Source organism: Salvelinus fontinalis, chromosome 16 (assembly GCF_029448725.1).
Source record: "Salvelinus fontinalis isolate EN_2023a chromosome 16, ASM2944872v1, whole genome shotgun sequence".
NCBI classification, from domain to species: Eukaryota; Metazoa; Chordata; class Actinopteri; order Salmoniformes; family Salmonidae; genus Salvelinus; species Salvelinus fontinalis.
Genome location: NC_074680.1, coordinates 40790128 through 40808685, shown reverse-complemented (window position 1 = coordinate 40808685; position 18558 = coordinate 40790128). Strand labels below are relative to the sequence as shown.

The following is an 18558-nucleotide window of genomic DNA, read 5'->3' as shown; positions in this document are numbered from 1 at the left end:
CCCGACCCTGGTGCTAAAGGGGGTACGCAGCTGGAGGTCGAATGTTTGAAGGGTATGGGACTATAAAAAGTTTGGGAACCACTGGTCTAGAAGAAAATCTGTTTCCACTGTAGTAATGGTTCAACCATGACATTTACGAATCTCAATTGTCTGCTTCTCTACGGCACTTGGATACAACGATCCAGTGAAACCTTATCATTACAACAATTATTATGTTGGAGATTTCTTTTCATAGTTGCACACAACTCCCAAAATAACATTTCTGGCCGCACAGCAAAATATTTCATCGCTATGCAATCAAATTGGTCACACTGTAGAGCCCTGAGTGTAGGTAATTGTTTTAAAATCGTTATGAAATGTGATTGTGTACTATCCCCTATCTCCAGCTATGACTCGTTCCTACAAAATCATCTAATTTCACAGAAGGACCACAAACCCTGCTGGCTACCGCATGGAAGGTAGCCTAGCAGACAATGCGGTGGGAATCTACCTCGCTTGTAATTTAACCTTTGTTTAACCTCTCTCTCAGAACCCGATGTCTTTAAAGACTAAACACAACGTTCTGGAGCTCTGGCCGATCACATTTTTACTAAACAGTAGGTTGTAAATATACAGAACAAAAATATAAACGCAACATGCAACAATTTCAACGATTTTACTGAGGTACAATTCATATAAGGAAATCAGTCAATTGAAATAATTTAATTAGGCTCTAATCTATGGATTTCACATGACTGGGCAGGCTACACCGTCAGAGAAAAACAAAGTAAAACACACCGTCAGAGAAAAACAAAGTCCAACACACCGTCAGAGAAAAACAAAGTCCAACACACCGTCAGAGAAAAACAAAGTCCAACACACCGTCAGAGAAAAACAAAGTCCAACACACCGTCAGAGAAAAACAAAGTCCAACACACCGTCAGAGAAAAACAAAGTCCAACACACCGTCAGAGAAAAACAAAGTCCAACACACCGTCAGAGAAAAACAAAGTCCAACACAACGTCAGAGAAAAACAAAGTCCAACACACCGTCAGAGAAAAACAAAGTCCAACACACCATCAGAGAAAAACAAAGTCCAACACACCGTCAGAGAAAAACAAAGTAAAGAGTATAAATTGACATCCATATACCATTGACTTTATCCTGGTTTGAAAGTGGTCGTACATCAAATAATGTTGGAAAATGATTTATTTATCTAAGAATATTCTATAGCGATGGTATTACTAACACTACTCTCCTCTCTGCTTTTGTGTCTTAAACATACTGTAGGTGAGAAATGAGCCGAAGAACATCTCTGTCTGTGCTGAGTACATCAGTAAGGTAAAAGGGGTTCCCTTGGAGATGGTGATGGAGGTGACGACACAGAACGGCGTGTGTCTGTTCCCCAGGCTCAACACATTACTCAGAGCCTGAACAACCAAGTCCTGGATTCAATCCAAGGCACGTTTACAGAGCAGCACATGGCTCTTGACTTTTAAAGGTCATTTATGCTTGAGTTGACATGCACAATGTTTACATTGAATGTGATCTCCACGGACGTCAGGGAAATTTCCTTTCAAAGGCGCATTGTTGGCTTTCCAGTGTGCTGGTCTATAAAACGCCTTGGATTGAATCTCACCCTCTCTGTGAAGTCCCTCAATCACCATGGTCTCACCTTGGTAGTAAATCAGTAAGAAGAGTAGAGTAAAATAAGGAAACTGAAAGGTCTACAAACTGAAATGTTTAAAAAACAATGTTTGAGTTTGAAACGTTTCAGTATTTATGTTAATATACCACACCTGTTATATAATATAAACAAAATAAATATGATACATGTAATTATCTAAATATGACCTGATCTTTTACATAAAACATTATGTGTGACAATGACACTTTCTGTTGACCTTGTCTATCTGTCTGTTATCTTACTAGAAAAACCAATATTGATCGAAACAGGAGCTTTCCCACAGAAGTGCTACACGAAGGAAAATGAAGTGATAGCACCTCATGTCCCAGTGTATAATCTACAGTACACCCCCTGTTGAAGTAAAGTCGTGTGACCTCACACGGCATACTGTAACAGGCATACAGTACAGACATCGGCTGGGAAGAACTCTTTCCTCTCATTGGGTAGAGAAGGCTCTCTTGTCCGTAGAGTCTTTAGCCCCATACTGGTCGGTCATGACATACTGTTAACAAATCTCAATCGAGTAGCTAGCCAGCACATGCTAGATTTTGTACAGGGTTTTCAAATAATCCCCATAATGGATTCAGTCAGTCAATCTCCCATAGTGGTCCCTATAGTTCAGTCTCAACCCCCATGGTGGTAGTGATGTCAGTCCGTGGGCTCCTGACACTGCATGCAATAGATCATCTCCTCTGCATACTGCTCGACCTGGATGGTGATGCTGGAGAAACCAAACTCTGACTGAAGCAGCTTGGTAGCCTCCATGAGTACCAGTTGGGGACTGGCATCTTCCTCTTCAAAACAAAACAAAAACGAATATGGATTCTATTATTTTTGGTGAGATTTTTAGTCACATCAACACAAAGACAAACCACCAATACTGAGGTGTTCCTGATTAACAACTGACAGAATATTCAGATGTGTGTGTGGTGTGTGGTGTGTGTTGTGTGTTGTGTGTGTGTGTTGTGTGTGTGTGCGTGCGCTTGTCCGTACGTCTGTCTGACCAGGAGTGTATTGTACAGACAGAGTATTGTAGTGTTAGTCTGTGCAGGCATGTGATACCTATAGCCACGTGTACAGAGAGCTGTGACTGGCTCAATGTGAGGGCCCACATGTGGAGGTTGTGTGTGGTCTTGACTCCTCTCAGCGACAGCAGCATTTCTCTCACAGTATTGAAGTCGATACCTTTAGGAACCCCTGTAGAAAGTTCCACAAAAAAACCCTAAGGATGTTTATGATAACATTCTATACAGTGAGACTATTACATCCAATAACCATGTTATATAGCCTTTAATGATTTTTTTGTTTACCTTCGTCACACACTTTCAAGGTCCAGAATGATAAATACATAGGCCAAAGTTTTAACTTCAAGGTTTGGATGATAACCTGTGACCTCACCTTCCATAAGGATCCTGGAGACATCCTTCAGGATAGTGACAGTTGTTCCCAGCACAAATACAGAGAACATGAAGGTACAAATGGGATCTGCTATTTTATACTCAGGCTGTTGGGGATAAAAAGAGACGACACGTTCAAATCAAGCCGTCGTTTTCCTCTAAATATTAGCCAGAGTTGCAGGTATAGCCTACAGTAAGTACGGTTAACGTATTCTGCTGCATAAATATCTCATCCTACCCTTTGCCTGTTGATGGCTGGGGTTTGCTGAATAATAACTGTTAAGGCATTTTGCTCCACTATGAGCCAAAAGTAATAAGGCAAGTGAAGTCGACAGCATCACTGACCCAGAAGTGTATAATGGTAGCAGCCAGCAGTACCCCCAGACTCTGCAACAGATCCCCTACTGCATGGATAAAAGCCGCTCTCACGCTGGTGTTGCCATGGCCACCAGGGAGTCCGTGAGAGTGGCCGTGTGATAGGTTGACTGTATTGTCATGGGGTCGGTGGTTGGAGGGACCGTGGCTGTGACAGGACTGATGGAGGATTAGGGCCATTCTTCACAAACAAACAAACAAAGCCTATTGTTAGAAGAGCAGCCAATTATCTACAACTGACCAGGTCTTGTCCAGATCTTTTCATGCTGTATTGCCAAGTCCTATTGTTTGTCAATTACCATAGTAGTGGGCAAGAGAGCACAAACAGATCTGGGACCAGTCTATGCCTCTCACACATTCACAACCAATCCCATGAAGGCCAATAAAAAATATATATTGACAAAACAGACATTCTTAGCTTTACTCACAAGACATTGACCCCCACAGCACAGCCTGAGGTAATGAGCATGATCTGGCTGTGGATCTCAAAGTCATCGTTAAGGATCCTCTGAACGGCGATGAACACCAGTACTCCTGTCACAGCCCAGATGGACAGCACCGACAGACAGGCACCCAGGATCTCTGCAGAACGTTATAGGGACGATAAGAAATGGATTCCTATTATATCATGTATATGTGATACAGCCAACATTCAAGCCACATTGGAAGTTAACAATTAGCAACTTAACTTCCATAGTGTCTTTTAATCACAATGACCACTTTCAGAACACACGTGAACATGAAGGACTTATTGGGAATGATACCTGGTCATATCAATGCTGACACATTGATCTTCCCAGGAAATTAGAGAAACGTTTACTTAAGGTGTCAACTAATTTACTCCCTATTCACACCCCCTGTACAAAAAAAACACATCCAAATCTACAAGAGTAAACTCTCCCACAGTGAATCACTGAATCACTGAATCCCCCAAACTGAATCACTGAATCTTGCTTCCCTATCCAAATACACACCGAGAGTGGTAATTGTTATTAAAATATACATTATGGAAAGTTGCATCTTTTCAATGTACTGAAGCTCACTGAAACATGCTCAGGAAAGTTCATCTGACTTGTGGATAAATTATATTTAGCCTCAGAACACTTTTCTGAAACGTGTGTGTGTGTGTTTCATTTTCTCTATCCTCACAGGTGGCTACACGGCACACAGTCTGGCCGTCATGACCGACGCGGCTCATCTCCTCACAGACTTTGTGGCATGCTTTGTAGCATCATGGTCAGCCTCTTCTCTCAAGGCATATTGACACATGGTGCCAGCCTGAGTTCATCTGACTAAAACAAGGCATATTGACACATGGTGCCAGCCTGAGTTCATCTGACTAAAACAAGGCATATTGACACATGGTGCCAGCCTGAGTTCTTATAAAAGTCAAACCAACCTGAGCGATGCCAGCCAAAGTTCATGGTTTTGGTGGGAGGTCTGGAGGAGACCCATAGAGAGAAGAGGCTGACCATGATGCTACCGAAGTCTGTGAGGAGATGAGCCGCGTCGGTCATGATGGCCAGACTGTGTGCCGCGTAGCCACCTGTGAGGATAGAGAAAATTAAACACACACACACATTTCAGAAATATAATTTATCCACCAGATTGAATATTTTACAAGTTGAGTAAATAGGAAAATCTGTGCTCCAAAATGTATTAGTTTCTTTCTGTTTTCTGTCTCCATTATCTTCTTCATGTGTCATTATTTATCAGAGTCTTACCGATCACCTCTCCAACCATGAAGACCAGGCTGACAACAGAAGCGATGATGAGTTTCCTCTTGGCCAGCTGCTTCTCACGACTCTCTGTCCACGAAACCCTGTCGTTCTCATGGCAGTGACCAGTAGCAGTAACAGGTTGCCACCGGACAGCTGCAGCAGTTCTGTCTCCAGTCTCTGTTGTTGGAATGGGACATTTGTCTTGCTCAGACCCAGGGAATGACCTGAGAGAAAACGTCCCAAGATCAAGTTGATTTGTCATATAGAGTGGGTCATAGAATAATACATACAATGGAAAACTTACTCATTAGAGCTCTCGTATTAAAAACAGCAAGAAAGTTTGGGACAAAACGCACAAATATGTATGACAATCATAAGCACTTGGAATACATGTTCTGTCTAGGGTGTATTTCTTTCACACAGAACCACACATAACTCTATCATACACACATAATTCTATCACTATAAACTGATAACGGAGTTGTCCATTAATCAATTAGTGCAATTTAGACTGAACAGCTGTTAACTGAGATTAAGATAATGCAACATTAAAATAGTAACTTTTCCTAACATAGGCCTTAAAGGTTGCAAACAAAAGAACTACATGCCCCAGTAACGCCATCGAGTATGATGTAGTATCATCCTCGATGAGATGGTGTTTCTCAGAATCCATAATCTCCTTCAAAACAGCTCCTGAAAGGTTAGTAAGAATCAAAACATAGGCTTAAACAGTGGATATACAACCAAAAGGAAAACGGCACTGTCCTTATGATATCGCTGCCTCTCCAACCTAATTCCGTCAGCCTCTCAACATTGATCTGGTTCATGCTTGCTGAAAACCTGACACCTGTTAATCGAGTGTGGTGTTGGTATGGACACTGGGAGATAACTGACTAGGGGCCATGATTACACAATCAACCTATCACAACAGGCCAAGTCACTCCAAGTCAGTTGACCATTGTGGCTACTGCTACTCATTGTGTATCAAGCATCGATTGTAAATAAATTAGGTATCAAGTCTCATGTTTTTCTGGACTACAAGCACCTTTACTCACATTTATTTCCTGTAGAAGTATGGTATTGTCATGACAAATCAGTTATGCAGAAGACATGAATAGGCAAACAATTTATCAGAATCCACAATTTATTAATCATATACACACATAAATATATTTTACAGTATCAACAGTATATTAAACAAAAAGTAGGATTAAAAAATGTATATTAAAAGGAAGGCCTTTGTTCTATCCATAATAGGTTGAGTGAACAATTACAGAAAGATTTTTACCTGCTTTGGAATTTTGGCAGTATTCACTGAAAATGGTGAACTACAACAGAAACCCACTTTAAAATATGCGGATTGCTGGTGTGTGAGACAAAGGCTTTCAACAACTGTCATTACTTGGTGTCCAAGTGTTTAAAGGTCTAGCGGGCGTACGTAGGAAGCAATCAATATAAAAAAATATAGTGTACAGAAAGGGAATTTGACAGGGTATCCAGATCACACAAGATTAGATCACCAAAACAAATAGATAATCATTTGGTTCAGGAATACAGAGAGTTTTAAATGACAACATTTCCTATATTATTACACACAGAGGAAAAAAAATTGGGAGGTATGAGAGAGACATGACAAAATAAAAACAGTGAGCACATATGTGAGTTCAGGACTGGGGTTGGCGTACAGAATCCTACAAATTGGAATCACAAGCTTTGGAAAACTGAAAATAAAGCCTGAACAAATATTGCTCTGTAGCCTACAAACAAACATATAAACAACATAATTCAACTTTGGGCATTTCTTCACATAGGTTAAAGTTGCAGTTATTGGCTCCCACGTAAGGGGGAGTGGCAGACCACAGCAGCCCTTACTATGACAGTGGTTCATTATGCTAAGAAGGCGCTTAAAGTGCACATTTATTTACGAATTCAGATCCAGGCAAAGTCTCAAATGGCACACTATTCCCTATATAGTGCAATACTTTCGACAAAAGACTTACGGGCCCTGGTGAAAAGTAGTGCACTACATAGGTAGTGCACAAGACAAGAAGCCATTTGGGAGACATCAATTTTCGATTCAATCACCCTCTCTACATGGTCCATTAAGCATACATAGAAGCCATTACCCTGTACATACTGTTTCGTACTATTTAAAAAATTATAATTTTTCAATCTACAAAAAGATCCCATAAACATGAAGGTAAACTTGACAGTTGGCACAATCATAAGAATGTATGATTCTTGTAAACATAGACCACAACTGGCAATTGAAATGAGACATATACAGTCTTATTATGAAGATATGAATATATACATCCACATACTGTGCCTTAAGTATTCACACTACTTGACTTTTTCCACATTTTGTTACAGCCTGAATTTAAAATGGATTACATTGTGTGTCACTGGCCTACACACAACACCCCATAATGTCAAAGTGGAATTTTGTTTTTAGACATTTTTGCAAATTAATACAAAATGAAAAGCTGAAATGTCTTGAGTCAATAAGTATTCAGCCCCTTTGTTTTGGCAAACCTAAATACATTTCATGAGTAATAATTTGCTTATCAAGTCACATAAGTTGCATGGACTTATGTGACGTATATATTTTTTTAAAGCAGACATTGAATATCCCTTTGAGCATGGTGAAGTTATTAATTACACTTTGGATGGTGTATCAATACACCCAGTCACTACAAAGATACAGGCGTCCTTCCTAACTCAGTTTGCTAGAGAGGAAGGAAACTGCTCAGGGATTTCACCATGAGGTCAATGGTAACTTTAAAACAGTTACAGACTTTAATGGCTGTGATAGGATAAACCTGAGGATGGATCAACAACATTGTAGTTACTCCACAATACTAACCTAAACAACAAAGTCAAAAGAAGAAAGTCAGTACAGAATATTCCAAAACAAGCACTAAAGTAAAACTGCAAAAACTGTGGCAAAGAAATGAAATTAATGTCCTGAATAGAAAGTGTTATGTTGGGAGCAAATCCAACAACACATTACTGAATACCACTCCTCATATTTTCAAGCATTGTGGTGGCTGCATCATGTTATGGGTATGCTTGTCATCGGCAAGAACTAGGCAGTGTTTGATAAAAAGAAACGGAATAGAGCTAAGCACAGGTAAAATCCAAGAGGAAAACCTGGTTCAGTCTGATTTCCAACAGACAAAATCACCTTTCAGCAGGACATTAACCTAAAACAGGCCAAATATACACTGGAGTTGCTTACCAAGACGACATTGAATTTTCCTGAGTGACCTAGTTACAGTTTTGACCTAAATCTGCTTGGAAACCTACGACAATACTTGAAAATGTCTGTCTAGCAATGATCGACTACCAACTTAACAGAGCTTGAATAATTTTTTTAAGAATAATGTGCAAATATTGTACAATCCAGGTGTGCAAGCTCTTAGACTTACCCAGAAAGACTCAGCTGTAAATCGCTGCCAAAGGTGATTCTAACAACTATTGACTCCAGGTTGTGAATACTTATGTAAATAAGATATATATACACATTTCATTAGCAAAAATGTCAAAAAACACGTTTTCACATTGTCATTATGGGTTATTGTGTGTCAATGGGTAAGAAAAATTCAGGCTGTAACAAAATGTGGAATAAGTCAAGGGGTATGAATACTTTCTGAAGGAACTGTATATGGCTTTGGCCACATATAGTACAGAGGGTTGACTGTAACATGTAAGCACCTGCCACTGGACCCCAGAAACTGATCACAGTATTTTCAGTGGAGTGGACCATCATGGTTGGCAGTAGCAGACTGGGAAGACTAGACTGGTCCCATGTCTGTGCAGTCTTGCCAAGTCCTTATGACCATAGGAGTTAGCAAAACAGCACTAACAGATCTGGGACCAGGTTATGGGAAGACGCCTCGCTAACAGGTTCTTACTGGTCCGTTGTGGTGAATATAGGGTCAGAATGGTTGGATGCAGACTGGTCGTGGTCGGACTCTGCCTTCTCAACAGCAGCAGTATGAGGTTGGACCACAACGGGTTGATGTTCACCTGAAGGGAGAACAGAGATGTACTGTTAATTCACTGAGCTCTTCTCGAACAGGCAGCGATTTCCTATTAGATTGATAGATCTAGACCCATACTTATATTAGCTCATATGAGATGGACATTTGTGCTCTTCTTGTTTTGTTTTACACAACCACTTCTATTAGTAATGATCATCATCATCCACAATTCCAAACCATGTTTACCATGTAGATTAACAGGCAGTAACAAAAACATTGCCTTAATTATGCAATCATCACAATCAAACAAGGAAGCAGGCTTGCAATGGAAGAAAGTAATAACATTAGTTCAGCTGGCACATTCAGAGCTAAAATACCAGATTGGTAAAAGAGTCCAAAACAAGAAGCATATAGGTAAATAAACTGCAGGGCCTTATCTTCAGTGTTGGGGAGTAACAGATTACAACAACAACAAATTCACTGTAATCCGTTACCAGCAAAAATATTGTAATCAGATTACAGATACGTTTGAAAAACTAGATGATTACTTCAAGGATTACTTTTAAAATTCAGAAAGGATGTTTGCGACATTTCTTTTGCCACCTCTGTTTTCTCAATGACTTTCAAATCAGCATAGAAAAGGCACAAGTTTAAGTTTGTTCCACCTGAGTGAGTCTGACCACAAGTCAGAGACCACTATGATGACACACCAAATGTGTTTGATGGATCGTGTGAAGAGCAGGAATAGGCTTTTGTAGGCTACAGTTCAAGCTGTGTCTTCCAATGGTGCGACTGCTGTCAGCATCCAAAGATGATCCAACTTGAATAAACGCTTGGAGGTAAGGATGACAGCAGTGGTGTAATCTACGGGGATATGAATTACTATTGATATATACATAGGTCATTGATGTGAATCACACTGCAGCTCTCTCATTTAGCTATTTGCGCCTTACGGATTGTGGTTGTTGTGGATGGCTGTTCACAAATCTAAATGTGTATTTGAACTCAATAATGGTTGAATTGAATAAGTTTAAGCTGCCAATTAATCACTGTTTTTGAAACCAGTGAATGGAATAAAAGTGGGGCTTTTATTGCTCAATCTAATTCATGCTGATCCCCAGGCCTAATGGAGACATGCACAAACTTGCACACTTAAAAGGGGCAATGTATAGTTGCTACATCCATTTTTGGACTTATAAATAATGAATAAAAATATATATATATATATTCAGTCAAAAGTTTGGACATCTTTATTTGATGACTAGGTGCGTCAACTTTTGTTTGTTTGTATGTAGTGCTCAAAGCATGCCATTCCATGAGCGCAGCATTTATTTTTCAAATCAATGAGCCCAATCAGTCCTCCATGACAACAAAATCATAAACAACAGAGAAGGGCTGGCTAGTAAGTACTTTGCTTTGGGGTTATGTTCATTTAAAACAATTTGGCTAATCTATACTTCCACATTTACTAATCCTATTCTTGAAGATCAAGGGGTATAACATTTATTGGAATGACTGGAATTCTGATATAGACTTTGGATTTTAATGTACAGATATCATTTAATAGTATTATTATATGTAGTAGAAAGCGGTGGGTTATAAGAAGCCTACATAGCCAACCCATAAAGTAAAATGTTACATCCATATATGGCCAGCTATGTAAACATTAACATTGATTTATCCTGCAATAGATGTCGTTCAATTGGTAACATACATTTTTGTCTTCTTCCATGCCTCAAGGGGAAAGTAATCTAAAAGTAACAATGTAATTAGATTACGTTATTGAGTTTGGGTAATCCAAAAGTTGTTACGGATTACAATTTGACAGGTAACTAGTAAGGGATTACATTTAGAAAGTAACCCACCCAACCCTGACAAGCTGCTACAGTACAAAAGTCAATAGGTGTAAACGGTAAGCACGATTTACAGTATACAAAATGAGTTAAAGCCGACCCAGTTTGAGTTTCACCTGAGTTGTCAGAGGCTGAACTTGGGCCTGGCTGAGACATAATTATAATCTCACCACTGGTTGTAAAATGAAAAAAAATTCAGACTACTTCTACTTTCTCCCTCGCAGCATGCTATAGAGCACCGGAAGCCTCGCAGCATGCTATAGAGCACCGGAAGCCTCGCAGCATGCTATAGAGCACCGGAAGCCTCGCAGCATGCTATAGAGCACCGGAAGCCTCGCAGCATGCTATAGAGCACCGGAAGCCTCGCAGCATGCTATAGAGCACCGGAAGCCTCGCAGCATGCTATAGAGCACCGGAAGCCTCGCAGCATGCTATAGAGCACCGGAAGCCTCGCAGCATGCTATAGAGCACCGGAAGCCTCGCAGCATGCTATAGAGCACCGGAAGCCTCGCAGCATGCTATAGAGCACCGGAAGCCTCGCAGCATGCTATAGAGCACCGGAAGCCTCGCAGCATGCTATAGAGCACCGGAAGCCTCGCAGCATGCTATAGAGCACCGGAAGCCTCGCAGCATGCTATAGAGCACCGGAAGCCTCGCAGCATGCTATAGAGCACCGGAAGCCTCGCAGCATGCTATAGAGCACCGGAAGCCTCGCAGCATGCTATAGCGCACCGGAAGCCTCGCAGCATGCTATAGCGCACCGGAAGCCTCGCAGCATGCTATAGCGCACCGGAAGCCTCGCAGCATGCTATAGCGCACCGGAAGCCTCGCAGCATGCTATAGCGCACCGGAAGCCTCGCAGCATGCTATAGCGCACCGGAAGCCTCGCAGCATGCTATAGCGCACCGGAAGCCTCGCAGCATGCTATAGCGCACCGGAAGCCTCGCAGCATGCTATAGCGCACCGGAAGCCTCGCAGGATGCTATAGCGCACCGGAAGCCTCGCAGCATGTTATAGCGCACCGGAAGACTCGCAGCATGTTATAGCGCACCGGAAGCCTCGCAGCATGTTATAGCGCACCGGAAGCCTCGCAGCATGTTATAGGGCACCGGGAGCCTCGCAGCATGTTATAGGGCACCGGAAGCCTCGCAGCATGCTATAGGGCACCGGGAGCCTCGCAGCATGCTATAGGGCACCGGGAGCCTCGCAGCATGTTATAGCGCACCGGAAGCCTCGCAGCATGCTATAGGGCACCGGAAGCCTCGCAGCATGCTATAGGGCACCGGGAGCCTCGCAGCATGTTATAGCGCACCGGAAGCCTCGCAGCATGCTATAGGGCACCGGAAGCCTCGCAGCATGTTATAGGGCACCGGAAGCCTCGCAGCATGTTATAGGGCACCGGAAGCCTCGCAGCATGTTATAGTGCACCGGAAACCTCGCAGCATGCTATAGTGCACCGGAAGCCTCGCAGCATGCTATAGTGCACCGGAACCATTTCAGTGATATGCCTGTTGATCTAAACAAAGAGAGGGGCTGATTCTAAAACGAATTTCTTAAGATGTATAGCAGGGATCATTAACTAGATTCAGCCATGGAACGATTTTTTCCACAAGCGGATGGTCATAATTAAAAATACATTTGTAGACTGCAAATTGACCACAAGAAGCCCTAACAGATATAATGTTGGACTAAAACATAATCATTTCAAACCTTGCTTAGAATTGTATACCATCGCATACAGTGCATTCGGAAAGTATTCAGAACCCTTCACTTTTTCCACATTATAGCCTTATTGTGAATTTGATTCAATTGCTCCCCCCCACCCCCATCAATCTACACACAATAACCCCATAATGACAAAGCAAAAAACAGGTTTAGAAAAGTCTGCAAAATTATTGAAAATAAAAAGCTTAAATATCACATTTACATAAGTATTCAGACCTTCTACTCAGTACTTTGTTGAAGCAATTTTGGCAGCGATTACAGCCTCGAGTCTTCTTGGGTATGATGCTACAAGTTTGACACCTGTATTTGGGGAGTTTCTCACATTCTTCTCAAGCTCTGTCATGTTGGATGGGGAGCGTCACTGCACAGCTATTTTCAGCAGGTTTTCATCAAGGATCTCTCTGTACTTTGCTCTGTTCATCTTTCCCTCTATCCTGACTAGCCTCCCAGTCCCTGCCGCTGAAAAACAACCAGACAGCATGATGCTGCCACCACGTTTCACCGTAGGGATGGTGCCAGGTTTCCTCCAGACATGACGCTTGGCATTCAGGCCAAAGAGTTCAATCATGGTCATTTAGATGCCTTTTGGAAAACTCCAAGCGGGCTGTCATGTGCTTTTTACTGAGGATTGGCTTCCATCTGGCCAATCTACAATAAAAAGGCCTGATTGGTGGAGAGCTGGTTGTCCTTCTGGAAGGGTCTCCCATCTCCACAGAGGAACTCTGAAGCTCTGTCAGAGTGACCATCGGGTTCTTGGTCACCTCCCAAACTTCTTCCATTTAAGAATGATGGAGGCCACTGTGTTCTTGGTGAGCTCCAATGCTGCAGACATTTTTTGGTACCCTTCCCCAGATCTGTGATTCAACACAATCCTGTCTCGGAGCTCTACGGACAATTCCTTTGACCCTGTGGCTTGGTTTTTGCTCTGACATGCACGGTCAACTGTGGGACCTGAAATAGACAGCTGTGTGCCTTTCCAAATCATGTCCAATCCATTGAACTTACCACAGGTGGACTCTAATCAAGTTGTAGAAACATCTCAAGGATGTCAAAGGCTCTGAATACTTGTGTAAATAAGGTATTGCTGTTTTTATTTTATATAAATTGGCAAAAATGTCTAAAACCCTGTTTTCGCTTTGCCATTGTGTGTAGATAGATTTTTTATAGTGAAAAGTGAAACAAAATTTGGAAAGCACTGTAAGTACATAACAATGTTTAAACCACATCAGGAGACAATTTGAGGTCTAGTGCAGTTACCCTGCATGCAGACACCTTATACGGTTGTTTGGTTAGCAGTGTTCCTGTAGCACAAGTTGGAGTTTGCAAAAGAAAAGGCTACTGGATTGATGTGAAAAATCATGATATCATTCTGACAGGTAGGCTACTTTGTAGCTACTGTAGTTAACATTTAATAGAGAAGATTTTTTTTAAAGAAAGCCTTTCCATCTATCAGAAGACGGTTAGGCCTATCATTAGCGTCGCCAAATTTTTTGTATTTGTTAATTGTTTTAAACTTGGACGTTTTACTTCATGGAGGCACATCTTACCTTACTTGAAAGTAGCCTATAGCCAAAGTCCCACCATAGAAACATGAAGGCAATCATTTTTATATAGACATACATATGTGTTCTCCTGTTCTACTTTCATTGTCTAGCAGCCAAAGGCATTATCCTAGTCATATTAGCAACCCATGATCGTTTTGGCATATTTAAAATCACCCCTTCTTTCTAAATTTCTAACAGATATTTTCATCTCTGTCCATGAAACCGCTCGCATGTGCGGTGCACATTTTAGAACTGCGTTTTTTCCACAAATTGGATTTAGGAATATTCCCGCGAAGGCCTACCGTCGTCAGCACATTGCTGCGCCTAAAATGGGAAGAAATAGTAGTTGATCAACATTTTAAGCTAAACATTCTGATCTGTTCCATCAGCCTCATTCATTGAAACGGCGTATACCTCCACTACACTACTTTGATACGCATCAGTGGGGATTAAGAAATATACACAATACCTATACCACTGCCCCTTCCCCCACTCACCCCTGTCCTGCTCGGCTCTGATCTGGGCCTCAAGGTCCTCTGGGTCTACGTATACGTGCTCCTCGTCCCCCGGTGGCTTGCACTTCCCACAGCAGAAGCAGCAGAAACAGCAGCAGCAGCAGCAGGTGAAGATCCCACAGAACACCATCAGGGTCTGGGAAATACACCGGGGATTTTTGTCACACAAAGATAAGTATTCACGCATACACTTCTAAGTGTTAAAAAACTATAATAGAGTTTTGTTTTCTTTCAACACTAATGAATGAGTAATGATTAACATACAGTACAATTTAGCAATGCCAAGGTCGTGAGTTCATTTCCAACAGGAATAAAATGCTTACAACAAAAAATTTACAGTTTTGCACTCATTAAGTGGGTACAATAAGTCTCTTTTGGGTATAGGTGTCTGCAAAGTGTATATGTATGAAAATGTGTATAGGATCTTAAAGACTTCTTGCCTTGAACCAGCACTTGTGCATGAGGAAGTAATATTTAACACTCTCCTCTCCAAACTGCTCTGCGACATAGAGGCCCATGGAGCCGTACTCGTCATAGACCTTCCGCTTGGTTTCGTCGTTGAGGATGGAGTTGGCATTGTTGATCTCCTTAAACTTCTCAGCTGCCTCGGGGTTGTCTGGGTTCTTGTCAGGGTGATGCCTCAGTGCTAGTTTCCTGGGAGAAGAAGGCAAATATGTAGATTTTTACTAGACATCTTCCAAAAAGAGGAAAGAAAAGCAGCATCAGGACAGCCTATACTACAGCTTTAGTTCATGGTGCTTTTATTAACTTCACTAGGGTAGGGGGCAGCATTGGGAATTTTGGATGAAAAGCATGCCCAAATTAAACTGCCTGCTACTCAGCCATAAAAGCTAGAATATCCATATAATTAGTAGATTTGAATAGAAAACATTCTGACGTTTCTAAAACTGTTTGAATGATGTCTGTGAGTATAACAGAACTCATATGGCAGGCAAAAACCTGAGAAGAAAATCCAACCAGGAAGTGGGAAATCTGAGGTTTGTAGTTTAACTCTTGGCCTATCGAATACACAGTGTCTATGGAGTCAAATTGCACTTCCTAAGGCTTCCACTAGATGTCAACCGTCTTTAGAACCTTGTTTGATGCTTCTACTGTGAAGTGGGGGCTAATGAGAGGGGAATGAGTCAGAGGTCTGCCAGAGAGCCACGAGCTCAGTCTCGCGCGTTCACGTGAGAGCAAGCTCTGTTCCATTGCAATTCTACAGACAAAGGAATTCTCCGGTTGGAACATTATTGAAGATTTATGTTAAAAACATCCTAAAGGTTGATTCTATACTTCGTTTGACATTTTCTACGGACTGTAATATAACTTTTTGGACTTTTCGGACGTATTTTCCGCTGTACTTGCACGCGCGTCGCGAGTTTGGAATGTGTACTGAACGCGCGAACAACAAGGAGTTATTTGGACATAAATGATGGACATTATCGAACAAAACAAACATTTGTGAAACTGGGATTCCTGGGAGTGCATTCTGATGAAGATCATCAAAGGTAAGTGAATATTTATAATGCTATTTATGACTTCTGTTGACTCCAACATGGCGGATCTGTTTGGCTTGATTTGTTGTCTGTGCGCCGTACTCAGATTATTGCATGGTGGGCTCTTTCCGCAAAGTTTTTTTGAAATCTGACACAGCGGTTGCATTAAGGAGAAGTGGATCTAAAATTCCATGCATAACAGTTGTATCTTTTATCAATGTTATGAGTATTTCTGTAAATTGATGTGGCTCTCTGCAAAATCACCGGATGTTTTGGAACTACTGAACATAACCCGCCAATGTAAACTCAGATTTTTGGATATAAATATGAACTTTACCGAACAAAACATACATGTATTGTGTAACATGAAGTCCTATGAGTGTCATCTGATGAAGATCAAAGGTTAGTGATTAATTTGATCTATATTTCAGCTTTTTGTGACACCTCTCTTTGGCTGGAAAAATGGCTGTTTTTCTGTGACTTGGCTCTGACCTAACATAATCGTTTGGTTTGCTTTTGTCGTAAAGCCTTTTTGAAATCGGACACTGTGGCTGGATTTACAACAAGTGTATCTTTAAAATGGTGTAAAATACATGTATGTTTGAGGATTTTTAATTATGGGATTTCAGTTGTTTTGAATTTGGCACCCTGCAGTTTCACTGGCTGTTGACGAGGTGGGACGCTACCGTCCCACATACCCTAGTGAGGTTAAGAAAGCCAACACGTTTTGAACTGTTCTCTAGTCGTTGACTAAGCTTCTGTCTGTGGTTGAGAGCTTTATACCTGTATGCCTTCTTTATCTCTTCTTGCGATGCCCCCTTCTCCAGCCCGAGTACCTTGTATAGACCGTCTCCTGCGGTGGACATCTTACGTTGAGGCCTTTGGTTTGCTTCCGCCATGTTTTAGATCTGCAACAGTGATAAATACGACAGGCATGACAGGTATGCTATTAGGACATTGAGAAAGATTTTGCTTGTATTTTGAGTTTTAGCATATGAGACAAGGATGCAAAAAATGTGCTACATTATGTTACTGTATGTATTCATCTTCCACTAATGAGTCATACCCCCATCCACTTACCTATCCCCAGTGGTGTAAAGTACTTAAGTACTTTCAAGTATTTTTACTTAAGTCATTTTTGGGGGGTATCTATACTATTCATATTTTTTACTCCATATATTTTCCCTGACACCCAAAGTACATTTTCTATGCTTAGCCGGGCAGGAAAATGGTCCAATGTACACACTTATCAAGAGTACATCCTTGGTCATTCCTACAACCTCTGATCTAGCAGACTCACTAAACAGAGAACATCCCTGGTCATCCCTACTGCCTCTGATCTAGCAGACTCACTAAACAGAGAACCTCCTTGGTCATTCCTACAGCCTCTGATCTGGCAGACTCACTAAACAGAGAACATCCCTGGTCATCCCTACTGCCTCTGATCTAGCAGACTCACTAAACAGAGAACCTCCTTGGTCATTCCTACAGCCTCTGATCTAGCAGACTCACTAAACACATCTGTTTCGTTTGTAAATTATGTCTGTGTTGGAGTGTGCCACTGGACTATTCGTAAATAAAAATAAGGAATGTGAAATGATCTACAATTTAACTTTTTATACTTATCAAATTACATTAACTTTTGATACATACGTATATTTTAAACCAAATGCTTTTAGACTTTTACTTGAGAAATGCTCGGTTAAAGGTATCTTTACTTTTACTGGGTATTTTTTCAACCACTGCCTACACCACAAAACCATTCACATTCAATCAAACATGCTCCGGACGTTGAATGAACATCTGTAGCTTATTCATTTGAGGCAATACAAACATTGTTGAGAGAAAAAGTAAAGAAATAACTCGCCTTTAAAGACTGAGCCTGAATCAGATTGTAGGAAAGGTACCTTCAAACGTAGATAAACTAAGCATGAGAAGGTACAACAAGTGCAGAAGGCGAAAAATCACACAGCTACATTCTACCCACTTTCTTTCGACGGGCGTCGATGTTGTCTTTTTTAGTGTCCCTAGAATCTTTGTCCACGACGGCACACTTATTTTTACTCATTTGCCAGTTTAAAAACAAACAAAGTGTACACTCACATAAAATGAACTCCCTCCCAAAACAAAACTTGACGGTGACCTCAGGAAGTCGAACATTTAATTTCAGCCTGCCAATTCCGGTTTCTCGTCACGGGTCAGCTTGTGGCATGGTGCGCATAAACCCACCCAGGCGCTCTAGGGGTACTGTGGCCATGTGCATAGCATATTTGCAA

The 18558-nt window shown here is 41.4% G+C and overlaps 2 protein-coding genes across 4 annotated transcripts; both read right to left on the bottom strand.

Annotated features, from left to right (window-relative positions):
* Positions 1–641: 641 nt before the first annotated feature.
* LOC129813182 (proton-coupled zinc antiporter SLC30A2-like) lies at positions 642–6177 on the bottom strand. Its single transcript, XM_055865451.1, has 8 exons — positions 5769–6177; positions 5164–5384; positions 4839–4985; positions 3868–4021; positions 3410–3620; positions 3066–3171; positions 2730–2864; positions 642–2461 (listed from the first exon to the last, which is right to left on the bottom strand). Exons 1-8 carry the CDS (start codon positions 5831–5833, stop codon positions 2316–2318), a joined length of 1185 nt encoding a protein of 394 aa, XP_055721426.1. The 5' UTR covers positions 5834–6177; the 3' UTR covers positions 642–2315.
* A 109-nt stretch (positions 6178–6286) lies between these two features.
* Positions 6287–18490, bottom strand: dnajc5gb (DnaJ (Hsp40) homolog, subfamily C, member 5 gamma b). 3 transcript variants are annotated; one of them, XM_055865448.1, is made up of 5 exons: positions 18386–18490; positions 17066–17190; positions 15224–15437; positions 14766–14919; positions 6287–9192 (listed from the first exon to the last, which is right to left on the bottom strand). In XM_055865448.1, the coding sequence occupies exons 2-5, from the start codon at positions 17179–17181 to the stop codon at positions 9074–9076; spliced, it is 603 nt and encodes a 200-aa protein (XP_055721423.1). In that variant the 5' UTR covers positions 17182–17190; positions 18386–18490; the 3' UTR covers positions 6287–9073. The 3 variants fall into 3 exon arrangements, with proteins under 3 accessions (XP_055721423.1, XP_055721422.1, XP_055721421.1); XM_055865447.1 differs by having other exon boundaries at positions 18150–18458; XM_055865446.1 differs by having other exon boundaries at positions 18270–18458.
* Positions 18491–18558: the final 68 nt, after the last annotated feature.

Bases quoted from the DNA above. Each gene is read 5' to 3' on its own strand.
- dnajc5gb (XM_055865448.1), bottom strand. From the start codon at position 17,181: ATGGCGGAAGCAAACCAAAGGCCTCAACGTAAGATGTCCACCGCAGGA. The intron at 15,438-17,065 runs GTATAAAGCTCT...TTCTTCTCCCAG, and splicing joins GAGATAAAGAAGGCATACAG to GAAACTAGCACTGAGGCATC. The intron at 9,193-14,765 runs GTGAGTGGGGGA...TTCTCCCTTCAG, and splicing joins CAGAGCCGAGCAGGACAGGG to GTGAACATCAACCCGTTGTG.
- LOC129813182 (XM_055865451.1), bottom strand. From the start codon at position 5,833: ATGGATTCTGAGAAACACCATCTCATCGAGGATGATACTACATCATAC. The intron at 3,621-3,867 runs GTGAGTAAAGCT...TTGTTTGTGAAG, and splicing joins GCTGTGGGGGTCAATGTCTT to AATGGCCCTAATCCTCCATC. The intron at 2,865-3,065 runs GTGAGGTCACAG...AACTTTCTACAG, and splicing joins CTCCAGGATCCTTATGGAAG to GGGTTCCTAAAGGTATCGAC.